The sequence below is a fragment of the Bos taurus genome, chromosome 17, assembly GCF_002263795.3.
Source record: "Bos taurus isolate L1 Dominette 01449 registration number 42190680 breed Hereford chromosome 17, ARS-UCD2.0, whole genome shotgun sequence".
In the NCBI taxonomy this organism is placed as follows: Eukaryota; Metazoa; Chordata; class Mammalia; order Artiodactyla; family Bovidae; genus Bos; species Bos taurus.
In genome coordinates this window covers 72990336-73001444 of record NC_037344.1, presented here as the reverse complement: position 1 = coordinate 73001444, position 11109 = coordinate 72990336, and the positions used below count along the sequence as shown (strand labels likewise).

General features: G+C 64.9%; 2 protein-coding genes and 1 non-coding gene across 6 annotated transcripts; 1 reads left to right on the top strand and 2 right to left on the bottom strand.

Moving 5' to 3' along the window:
* Window positions 1-1042: 1042 nt before the first annotated feature.
* On the bottom strand, window positions 1043-7887 carry RANBP1 (RAN binding protein 1). 4 transcript variants are annotated; one of them, XM_024977340.2, is made up of 6 exons: window positions 7727-7887; window positions 4946-5082; window positions 3507-3664; window positions 2138-2266; window positions 1774-1839; window positions 1043-1446 (listed from the first exon to the last, which is right to left on the bottom strand). In XM_024977340.2, the coding sequence occupies exons 1-6, from the start codon at window positions 7796-7798 to the stop codon at window positions 1331-1333; spliced, it is 678 nt and encodes a 225-aa protein (XP_024833108.1). In that variant the 5' UTR covers window positions 7799-7887; the 3' UTR covers window positions 1043-1330.
* Window positions 1624-1745, bottom strand: LOC112442095 (small nucleolar RNA SNORA77). The gene has a single exon (XR_003030113.1). It is a non-coding gene; the product is annotated as a small nucleolar RNA SNORA77 (small nucleolar RNA).
* Window positions 6506-10624, top strand: TRMT2A (tRNA methyltransferase 2 homolog A). The gene is made up of 12 exons (XM_024977889.1): window positions 6506-6722; window positions 6841-7376; window positions 7573-7681; window positions 7870-8051; window positions 8178-8292; window positions 8385-8500; window positions 8572-8683; window positions 8960-9082; window positions 9238-9313; window positions 9808-9924; window positions 10032-10128; window positions 10223-10624. The coding sequence occupies exons 1-12, from the start codon at window positions 6699-6701 to the stop codon at window positions 10452-10454; spliced, it is 1839 nt and encodes a 612-aa protein (XP_024833657.1). The 5' UTR covers window positions 6506-6698; the 3' UTR covers window positions 10455-10624.
* The last annotated feature ends 485 nt before the right edge of the window (window positions 10625-11109 follow it).

Sequence of the window (11109 nt, the reverse complement as noted above, 5' to 3'; positions counted from 1 at the left end):
GCTGTCTGGGTAGGCTCACCCCTTGCAGGAAACCCCACCCCCAGACCCCGCGGCTGCCACTTAAGGTGGACCTGACCACAGTGAGATCGGGCCAGCCTGGGTCCGCTGCTCTGAAACCAAGACCTTCAGCCCCTCCCCAGGTGGGAATCCATGGGGAAGGGTCTGCTGTTCTGTGGCCAGAACCCTGTGCAGCCCTGTGCCTGAGCCCCTCAGGCTGGGAGACCCCACCTGGCCCTGGGGCCCCAGGCAGCTACTGGACAGAAGAGAGGGTGTGGGTGTCCTCCCACCACTCCTGGCCATAGCCTCTGCCTGGCGAGGAGCAGCCCCCTGGAGGCCCAGGGCCGCAGGCAGGCAGGAAGCGGACACCTCCTGGCTCTACCGGCTGCCTCTGCCTCCGGTGGCCCGAGGTCCTGAGGACACACTGCGATTCTAGCCCTGCCCCTCAGGGTCTCTGGGTCTGTAGGGGGTGAGTGCAGGGAGTGGGCAGGATGTGTGTCCCTCTGGGCAGAGGGTCCCAGGGAGCTGTGGCCCAGGGATCCCCTTCCAAGGGCAGCGGGGAGCAGGCCTGACCTGCAGGCCGGGCTGTGATACAGACGCGGCAGCCACTTCCCTTCCCCACGCCACCCTCTCGCCCTGCCCCACACAGCCTGGCTCAGGGCCAAGCACAGGCATCCTCCGGCCTGGTCCTGCCGTGTTCCCCAAACCCCTGCCCCCACAGGACTCCTTCGGAGCCGGTGGTGTCTGCGGAGGACACAGGGCCGCACTAGACCAGCGCCGACTGTGCACTTGGGGAGACCCACCCCCCGAGGATGCCCCACCTCCACCCAGACAAGAGGGCCCAGAGCTGCGGGGGACAGTCTTCTCTGAGGACGGTCACGGGGCTGTGCCCGGCTCCAGGTCAGACGGGTGGCTCTGCCAGGGCAGAGGGCCACCCAAAGATGCCCGGTCAAAGCCCGGGGCACACCGAGGGCACCTGGTGGGCGTCCCCACCCCAAAGCCGGGGCAGAGCGAGGGGGCGGCGCACACACGTCCTGCCTCCGTGCAGGTTTCAAATGTGTTGTTTATTCGCTATTTTGATGACTATAAATAAGTGTTTCCACTATGGAAAAGAAAGTTAGCACGGTACATTCTCGTGACCAGGGAATGGATTTTCTGAAGTTGTCTTCATGAGGGCAAAAACTTGGAAAAAAAACAACCTGAATGTTGGAAGTCAGTTCTTTATATAAAGTCCCTTGTAAAAACAAAACAGAATAAAAACAAACCGAAAAGAAGGCGCAGGGCAAAATTAAAAAAAGAAACGGGGAGACGGGGGCAAGGTGCCCGGGGCGCCTCACTGCTCCTCCTCGACTGCCGCCGGGGCCGCGTCCTGGGGCTGCTCGCCCTCCTGCACCGATAGCGCCTCGAGCTTCTCCACCACCTTCTCGGTGCTGTCATTCTTGCCGGACCCTGGGGGACACAGGGGTGAGGTCAGTGGGAGGCGCAGCAGCCGGCCGTGCCCCAGCGTCTCCAGGCGAGCGTGTGCCCGGGACTCTGGCGGCAGAACAAGCCCAAGCAAGCAGGCACAAGCACCTCCCCAAGCCCCCACGGCCCCAGGGAGACACAGCCAGCCCACCCCCAGAAAGCACCCGTGTACCGGGGTAGCTGTGCTGCCCGTAACAGGGCAGAGGTCACAGCCCCCGCAAGTTCCTGTGGCAGACGGAAAAAGCACCCGCCTGGGGCTGCGGCTGGGTGCAGAGTGAGTCTGCAGAGCCCCCACCCACAGGCCCGCGGCACCTTTTTTTTCTTTCTCTTCAATCTCTTTCCTGCATTCTTCAAACTTCGTCTTAAATTTCTGTGCATCTGCAGAGATAAGAGAGGTTGCCCCCAAAGATCCCTGAGCAGCAAGGGGGACACAGTCCTGGAGGGTCCCACGGACACCCCGCTCCCATCTGGGCAGCCCATCCTGCCAGGCACTGTGCTGGAGCAGGCCCCACAGAGCAGAGGCGAGGCCGCCTCAGCACCAGGCGGCCAGCGACTGGGTGCCACGCTCGACAACACCAGCGAGAGGACGCCGCAGCCCGGGGAAGGCAGGCTGGACACAGCCCTGTGAGCGCGGGCCTCCCCGGAGGGCCCCCCGCACACGTCCAGGCCCACTTACTCTCGGCGTTGAGGAAGCGGATGGCCAGGAGCTCCTGCTTGGGGCACTCATCGGCAAAGTCGGCATGGGTATTCCAGACCCAGGCACGGTCGCTGCCTGCGTTCGGCTTCAGCTCCATCATCGGCGTGACTGGAGGGAGAAGCCCCATGAGGACCGCATGGCTGCCAGGCCGGCCCCCACCCCGACCCCTAAAGGCCCGACTAGAGCAAAAGCCTGGTTGGGGCTTCGCCAACCAGGCCCAGACAAAGGCTTGTGGGTCTGGATCTTACCCAAACCCCTGAAAACCCCGTGTCCACTTAAAAGCAGGACTGTCCTGAATCTGGGAAGAGGGCAGCCATTCCCTGACCACGAGGACACCTCAACAAGGGCCTCCGACGCCACGAGACCTGTTCACCACCAGCTGCCATGGCCCTGTCCCTGTCTGAGCAGACCCAGGGCAGATGTGGACCGCAGCTGGGCAGGCCCAGCCTTCCTGAACAGGGTGCCCACCATGTGGCCAAGTCCATGCCTGGCCACACATCAGGACCCAGCCCACAGCAGGCAGGGCTGTAGCCGAAATGCATAAGCCACAAGTGGGGTGAAGGAGACCCACCACTCTCGGCCTTGCACTGCCCAAGGACATCCCAGGGAAAGAGGCCTCTGGAAGTGGACACCGAAGGCCCATGACCAGCGTGTACACCACAGAGATTGAGCCACATCCAGGAATCTGCGTGGCCACCCATCCCTCAGGCCATGCAGGGACTCAAGGAGACCAGCTTCCCAAGAAACGAGTGCCCCACGGCTATACTCGCCCCACGTGCCTGGCAGAAGTCTCCCAGGACCAGCCCCAGGAACACGTCAGGCTCAGCACCGAGACCACTCATCCCAGCCCAGACTCCCGGTGAGCCCACGTGCCTACCAGGCACTCAAGGCCCCTCTCTGCCACCACACACCTACAGGCACACCAGGCCGGAAACCCGGTGACCAGCCAGGCTCTGAGAGAAGCAGGGTCAGGGAAAACCCCTGGGAAACACCTCAAACTGGGCTGGAGAACAAAGACCAAGCCAGAAGCGACAGGCGGGGCGGGGCGGGGCGGGGCGGGGCAGGGCGGGAGGACCTCGGAGCGCGGGCATGGGGGCTGGCTCACGAGTGTCGATGGGGCCGTGGTACTGGGAGGCCCGTCCCCGCCTGTCCAGCCACATCACCCTCCCGGGCCCTCTGGTTCCTGCCGGGTCACCTGTGCGCCGAGATCCCCGCCCCTCGCCCCGCCCCCTGCAGTGATTGGTGTAGATAGTGAGGGGCCCTGCTCCTCGCCCCGCCTACTGCAGTGATTGGTACAGATCTCGCGGGTCCCCGCCCCCTCGGAGGCCCCGCCCCTCCCCCCGCCTACTGTAGTGGTTGGCGCAGATCTTAAGGGTCTTGTCCCTGCGCATGAGCAGGCGGATGGTCCCCTTCTCCTTGTGCTTCAACAGCTTGACGTCCCCCGTGCCCCGCTCCTTCCACTCCGGAAGGTCGTTCTCTGAAGCAAACCGGAACAGCTTGGCCCGCCTGCGAGGAAAGCCGTGGGGCGAGGCGTTAGGCGGGCACAGAAGGGACGAGACCGGGTCTACACCCGAGGCCTCGCCAGACATCTCTGCCTTTTACTCCAGAACTGCAGGTCAGGACATCACCAGAAAAGCGAGGAGGCCCAACGAGCCCCAACTCCTACAGGAAAGCCTGACGTTTCACAGGGCCCACTGCACTGCCGGCCGAGGCGGCCATCACGGTGCGGGGGCTCCCTAGCGCCACGGATGAGGGCAGGGGACGAGGAGCCTTTCCTCTGCTGGGAAGACAGGCTGCAGGCCTCCACTCGGGGCACAGGTTCTGGGCCAAGAGCTGGCCTTCCCACCCACAGCAGCTCGGCCATCTGCCTCGCCAAGGATCCCAGCTCTGCCGGTCCCTTTCCTGCAGAGACTACTCTCTGCGCCACACGAAACCAGCAGGGAAGCAGTGAGCCCACGAGGAGGCCCCTCCCGTTGGCCCGGCCTCCCTGGGGAGGCTGGGAGGCACAGACGCCCCTCCCACCCCAGGAGCTTAGGACTGGTCTCAAGCCTCCCGGTCTTAGAGGAGAGGTCACAGTGCTGGTGATCCCCTATGCTTCCCTCCTCTGACCCACAGCAGAGCACTCAAACCGTACTCTGGTGTTTCTAAGGGAACTTGAAGCGGTGGAGAGTTGGCCCTTCCGTCCCTCCCACCGCCCAGCGATTCCCACTAACTGGCAGCTGTGTCTCCCAAGGCCCCGTGTCATGCGGTGCCAGCACTCTCTCACAATCACCTGGCCACACAGCTTCCGAGAGTGCTGCTTCAAGGTGCGTGGCCACCATAACATCTTGTTGAAGGCACCAAGATCACAATGATTTTTTAAAAATATAACTTCAATGACTAAGCACCCACCTTTTATCTGTAATTCCGAGCATCATTTCATACATTAAAAATACTAAATCGGAAATTCAGGAGCTTCAAAGGATGCCAGTGTCGAAGAAAATAAGACAGTGTTGGTAAAGACCCGATGCTCAACCAGACACGGGGCTGTGGGAGTCTTAAAGGCAAGGTGGCAAAGACAGGGGTCTGTAAAGATGTCAACTGTGGGCAGAGTGGGACAGGCCTCAGGGCAGTGTGGGTCCCAGGGGCCAGGAAAGAGTGTATTCAAGAGCAGCTCAGTCTCAACATGGGAGTAACCATCACAAAATTCTGTGGTTAAAGGTCAAGCCAAGACCTTAACACCTGTAAAAAAAAAACACTTTCGACCTCAAAGTGAATGTGTCTACTTCTGAAAAGATGCCAACTTACATTTTAAAAAGTTCCTCTTCATCTTCTTCCAGCGTTTTAATTTCTTGCTCGGGAAGAGAAACTATTGGCTCAAACTGGGGGTCGTGGTTGGACTCATCAGCATTCTCGGTGGAGGTGTCGTGGTCCTCGTGGGTGTCCTGCAGAGGCGGGTGGAGACGTGAGTGACCCTTCTGGCTGCGCCAGACCCCACCAGTGTCCAGAGCGAGGCATTCCCACTAGTGAAGGGCCTATCCCCCTCAAAGCCTTTCTCCAATCTGCAGTGAGCCACTAGACTCCGATATTTTCTTTCAGATGCAAGACACCACCTCAGACTCCCCAAACTCTCCCGTGCCCCCGCACTTCATTTGTAAGATGGGAACGCAGATACTGCCACGTGCAGATTAAGGGCACAACAACGGGGTGGGGGGTGGGGGGAAGGGCCTCGAGTCGATCACTTCTCTTACAAAGCCTTTTTTGAGTTTTTACTGGGTGAGAAAAATCTGTGCTCTTGCTTAAAAGTTGCGGCGGCGTGCTACTATGTATGCAGAATTCAGTTCTGCCAACTTTATCTCGGTTGGTGAAATGACGCGTGAAAATCAAGAGGATTCACGCAAATAAAAGCCACAGAGTTCTGATCCAGTGCGGAGGACTAACTACAGGGCACAAAGGATCAGGTTTTGGGTTGTCTCACGGAGCACGTGGCTTGGAGATCCATAGCCCCAGAGGGTAAGACGCCCGAACTAAGCTCCCCGGCTCGGCCCAGGAACGCAGGCCTCCGCCGGCCACTCGGCCGGACGGCAACCACCCCCCTCTCCCCAGCCCAGGTGGCCACGGGCCGCCAGCCAGGCCGCGCGGGCGCGGAGGCGGATAGCGGCTCGCGGACCGGCACCGGATGAATGGGGAGCCGAGTGGGCCGGCCGCGTCCGCGCGGGGGGCCGGCGGCGGCCAGGGGCGGGCGCGAGGCCCGGCCACCCCAAGGTCACGCGGTGCGGCGCCCGGGCCCGCGGGCCGGCGGGGGTTGGAGACGACGCGGCCCGCCCACGTGGCTGCCGGCGGTAGCGGCCCCAGAGCCCCCCGACGCCCGCCCCGGCCCGGCCCACCTTGGCGGCCGCCATGGGCGCGGCGGCGGCGGCTCGGCGGGCTCGGTCGTCGCGGGCTCCGCGGCCTCTCGGCGGCTGCTCACAGGTCCTTCCTCCGCGTCTGGCGCCGGCGCCTCCGCCCGCTCGCTCGCTAGCTCGCTCTTCCCTCCGCCCCGCGACCCGAACCCCGACCCCTGACCCCGGCGGCGGGAAACGCGCCGCGATTCAAAACCGGCGCAGCTTTATTGGGCTTGGGCGGCGGACACTCGCATTGTCCGGCCCGCCCCGCGCTTCCCGCCAAAACGCCCGCGGCGCATGCCCGGCCAGCCAGGCAGGCTGGGAGGGGGACGGCTGGGGAGCACACACTCCGGGCGGCCCTCGCGCGCACTTCCGCCCCGCGGCCGCGCGCGCGCGCCCCTGGAGCTAGAGGACTGGACTGCGGGGGCGGTGGGGGGGGCGTCGAACTGCGCGTGGTGATGACGTCGCCGGAAGCGGGGACGACAGAGACGCCCCTCCTGCCCTGAGCACGCCGGCGGCCTGGCGGGAGGGCGGCGGGCCCGGGGAGCAGGCGGGCGGCGCAGCGCGTGGCCGAGGCCCGGCCCCGAGCACCGCGGGTTCGCGTCCCGGCCCCTCCCAGGCCGCAGCCGGACAGTGTGCGCTCCAGGCCCCAGGCAAGGCGACGGACACTGCGGACGATGGGGGACGAGCTAGACAGCGAAGTATGGTGCTGGGGAGCCGGCAGGGTTGGGGGCCGGGGCGGCGATGGGCTGGGGAGGCCGGGGCGGGGCTCCGGGCGCGCGGGCCGCTGCCAGTTCCGCGCCTGCCGTCTGCACGCAGGGCCCGGCGCATGTTGGGGACCCCTGCCGGGACGGCGCCGAGGCGCCTGGCCCGCGGCGGGAGGAGGAGCCGGCAGCGGCGGCCGGGCCCGCGGGGCCGGGGCCCTACGGCTACATCCGGGCCGGCCTGTTCACCTCGGAGGTCTTCAAGCTGGAGCTGCAGAACGTGCCGCGCCACGCCAGCTTCAGCGACGTGCGGCGTTTCCTGGGCCGCTTCGGGCTGCAGCCCCACAAGACGAAGCTCTTCGGGCAGCCGCCCTGCGCCTTCGTGACTTTCCGCAGCGCCGCCGAGCGCGACAAGGCTCTGTGCGTGCTGCACGGGGCGGTTTGGAAGGGCCGTCCACTCAGCGCGCGCCTGGCCAGACCCAAGGCTGACCCCTTGGCCAGGAAGAGGCGGCAGGAGGACCGTGGGGAGCTCCCCGCTGGCCCGGCCGCGTGCGTCGCCGACGTGGTTACCCCTCTCTGGGCCGTTCCTTACGAGGAGCAGCTGGAGCGGAAGCGGCAGGAGTGTGAGCAAGTGCTGCAGAAGCTGGCCAGGTGAGTGTAGGCGCGGGCATCGCGGGCTGGGCGCTGCGTTCGCTCAGCCCGCTTCCTACACCTCGCACACAGGCTCTTAGGGAGCTAGCCCGGTAAGAGCCATGTGTTATGGCTCAGACAAAGGGGTCCTGAGCGCCCCCGGGGCCAGGGGGGTGGGGTGTTTGGAGCCCCACCACCGCCCCTCCTCTGCCCACAGGGAGATCGGGAGCACGAATCGCGCCCTGCTGCCCTGGCTGCTCTCACAGAGGCACAAGCACAACAAGGCCTGCTGCCCCCTGGAGGGCGTCCGGCCCTCCCCCCAGCAGGTTAGGCCTTGGGGACCCGCTCTTAGAGCTGCTTCTGGTTCTCACCAAGCACCCGTTGGTTGCCGTCGGCATGGTGCCCTCAGCTGCCAGGCCCGTCGGGGAGCCTGGGCCTCGCATCACCTCTGCACTGCCAGTGTTGGACGGTCAGAGTGAGAACCAGCATCTGTTTCCATTGGCCCTTCCTGCAGACCGAGTATCGGAACAAATGTGAGTTCCTTGTCGGCGTCGGCGTGGACGGGGAAGACAACACAGTGGGCTGCCGGCTCAGCAAGTACAAGAGTGGGACATGTGCCGTGGCAGCCCCGTTCGACACAGTGCACATCCCTGGGGCCACCAAGCAGGTGGTGAGGGCGTTCCAGGAGTTCATCCGGTGAGGTCACTGGCAGCCTGGGATGTCCAAGGCGGTCTGAGAGCAGAAGATGGGGTCCAACCCGGGAGGGGGCTCTGGTGGTGGGGCTGGAGGACACAGGCACTCAGGGCCCTCTGGCTCCCTCAGGTCCACTCCCTACTCGGCATACGATCCGGAGACGTACTCAGGTCACTGGAAGCAGCTGACCGTGCGTACCAGCCGCCGCGGCCAAGCCATGGCCATTGCCTACTTCCACCCACAGGTCTCGGGCGGGCAGAGTGTGGGAGGGGCGTCCAGGCTAGAGTGAACTTGGACACAGTCTCACCAGCCCTTTCTTTCTACCACCTGCTTCAGAACCTGAGCCCGGAGGAGCTGGCGGGGCTGAAGACATCTTTGGCACAGTACTTCATGGAGGGGCCGGGCAAGGCCAGTGGGGTGACCTGCCTCTACTTCGTGGAGGAGGGACAGCGGTCAGTAGTCAGGATGGCTGGGGCAGGGGTCCACGTGAGGGCTGTGAATGAGCGCTGTCTCGTGCCCACAGAAAGACCCCCAGCCAGGAGGGCCTGCCTCTGGAGCATGTGGCCGGGGACCGATGCATCCGTGAGGACGTGCTGGGGCTGACCTTCCGCATCTCCCCCCACGCCTTCTTTCAGGTGGCCGGAGTCTGGGCTCAGGAGGGCGATGGGGTGGTGGCCGTGGAGCAGAGTATCTGGGGGGAGCCCAGGCCCACTGGCGGGGTCTGCGGTGCCTGCTGCTGCGGGGCCCGAAGGGCTTGCGCTTGGGAGGAAGCAGGGTGCAGCAGCACTGACTGAGCTGTGTTCTTGAGCCAGGAGACTGGGAGGGGCCCTGGGGTGCCCAGGGAGTCGGAGGCAGGGAAGCGGTGAGGGAGTCAGGCGGAGGGCTACTCTGACGGCCCGGTCTGCACACAGGTGAACACTGCTGCAGCCGAGGTGCTCTACACGCTCATCCAGGACTGGGCCCAGCTGGACGCAGGCAGCACGGTGCTGGATGTGTGCTGTGGCACGGGCACCATCGGCCTGGCTCTGGCCCGGGTGAGCCCCACTGCGCCGGCCGGGCGCACCCCCAACACCGCTCCTGTCGTCCCCCTTCCTATCTGTTGTGCGACCCCACCCTGTACCAGCCCCTCCTTCACTGCCCCAGGACGCCCGGGCTGGGTGCTCATCAGTCCTTCCTGTCTCCGCTCCAGAAGGTGAAGAGAGTCGTGGGGGTCGAGCTGTCCCAGGAGGCCGTGGAGGACGCGCGGGTGAATGCCCTGGACAACGGTGAGGGCCAGCAGTGGGGGGGCAGCCAGGCGGCCATGAGCCGTTACTGCCCGCGTGGCGTGGGCCCCACTGCAGACCTATGGTGCACCACGACGCCTGGGGCCACCCCGCTATGCTAAGTCCCTTCAGTCGTGTCCGACTCTGTGTGACCCCATAGACGGCAGTCCACCAGGCTCCCCCATCCCTGGGATTCTCCAGGCAAGAACACTGGAGTGGGTTGCCATTTCCTTCTCCAATGCATAAAAGTGAAAGTGAAGTCAGTCGTGTCTGACTCTTAGCGACCCCATGGATTGCAGCCTAACAGGCTCCTCCATCCATGGGATTTTCCAAGCAAGAGTACTGGAGTGGGGTGCCATTGCCTTCTCCAGGGGCCACCCCGCAGGGAAGGGCTTTCCTGAGGCATCTTGGTCCCTGGGCTCTGGGCTCTGGGACACAGGGTGGCCTGGCGGGCCTGTAGGAGGCGCCCCGTGACACAGCTGCCCTGCCCCTTGCAGAGTTGAGCAACGTGGAGTTCCACTGTGGCAGGGCTGAGGAGCTGGTGCCCGCCCTGGTGAGCAGACTGGCCTCCCAGCAGCTCGTGGCCATTCTGGACCCGCCCCGCGCCGGCCTGCGTGAGTGGCAGCCTCCCCAGGGGCTGCTGGGAGGCAGAAGGCTGCCCAGGGGCCTTTCCCTCGGGGGGCTCCTTGGGGACCCCCCGTGAGGCTGTGTGTCTCCCCAGACTCCAAGGCGGTCCTGGCCGTGCGCCGGGCAGAGAACGTCCGGAGGCTGCTGTACGTCTCCTGCAACCCGCGGGCAGCCATGGGCAACTTCGTGGAGTGAGTGTGGGGTCGGGTGGGTGGCTGGGTGCCCGGTTCACCCCTGCAGGGGACCTGCCACACCCACGCACTGACCATGCTCTGTCCTGTACAGCCTCTGCAGGGCCCCGTCCAACCGCGTTAAGGGTACTCCCTTCCGACCGGTCAAGGCTGTGGCTGTGGACCTGTTCCCTCAGACCCTGCATTGTGAGATGCTCATTCTGTTTGAGAGGGTGGAGTACCCTAATGGTGCGGGGGCCCTGGAGCCCCAGAAATCTCTGGTCCAAACCCCACCAGCACCCCCAGGTGACACCCCACCGGAAGCCAGGGTCTCCCCCGCTTCTTAGGGGCTGCGGAAACCAGCCTTCTGGAACAATGCCTGGACTGCCACAGGCGGAGCCTGGGGTCCTCAAGGCCCGCCTGGGGACAGCCAGGCAGCAGCCACAGAGGCCACCAAGCCCGTCCCTCACCCACAAAGGAGCCACAAGGGCCAGAATAAACAAGTGCGGAACTGCCAGTGTTTGTGATATGAACCTGGGGGGCAGGCCCCGAAAGGCGCCTCAGAACTGGGAGTGGCGCTTTCAGCACCCCACAGCCTACGCTGCTCAGAGGTGCAGGGCCTGGAGGCCCACCACACCCCACGGGGCACACAGGGCACGGTGCCGAGCCCCCATCCATCTCTCCCTGCCCCAGAGGCTGCCCCTCCTGGTGGCGGCAAGAGCTGAGAGGAGCTGGGGACCCCCACCCTCTGCGAGGCTACAGCCTGTGGAGGACCCGCAGCCCCAGGACTAGCAGGCTGGCCGTTCCCTTGGGACAGCTCCGCTTCCCACCCGTCAAGACTCATGCCTATGGCCGTGGCCCAGCTGCCCCCACAGGCCCTCCCTGCCCTCTGCCCCTGCAGCAGAGCCATGCCCACACCCAGGGAAGGGGACAGAGGGAGGCAGGACCACGGTGAGGTCACCACCTGCTGCATGACGCATTGGGTCAGGGTGGTGCACTGGC

Coding starts and splice junctions, on each gene's coding strand:
- TRMT2A (XM_024977889.1), top strand. CDS start 6,699: ATGGGGGACGAGCTAGACAGCGAA. Junction 9,083..9,237: donor TCGGCCTGGCTCTGGCCCGG/GTGAGCCCCACT, acceptor TCTCCGCTCCAG/AAGGTGAAGAGAGTCGTGGG. Junction 9,925..10,031: donor CCCGCCCCGCGCCGGCCTGC/GTGAGTGGCAGC, acceptor GTGTCTCCCCAG/ACTCCAAGGCGGTCCTGGCC.
- RANBP1 (XM_024977340.2), bottom strand. CDS start 7,798: ATGCGAGGCCCAGGCTCCCCGACGGGCCTGGCAGCTGAGGGCACCATG. Junction 3,665..4,945: donor GAAGAGGAACTTTTTAAAAT/GTAAGTTGGCAT, acceptor CTTTCCTCGCAG/GCGGGCCAAGCTGTTCCGGT. Junction 2,267..3,506: donor GATCTGCGCCAACCACTACA/GTAGGCGGGGGG, acceptor TTCTCCCTCCAG/TCACGCCGATGATGGAGCTG.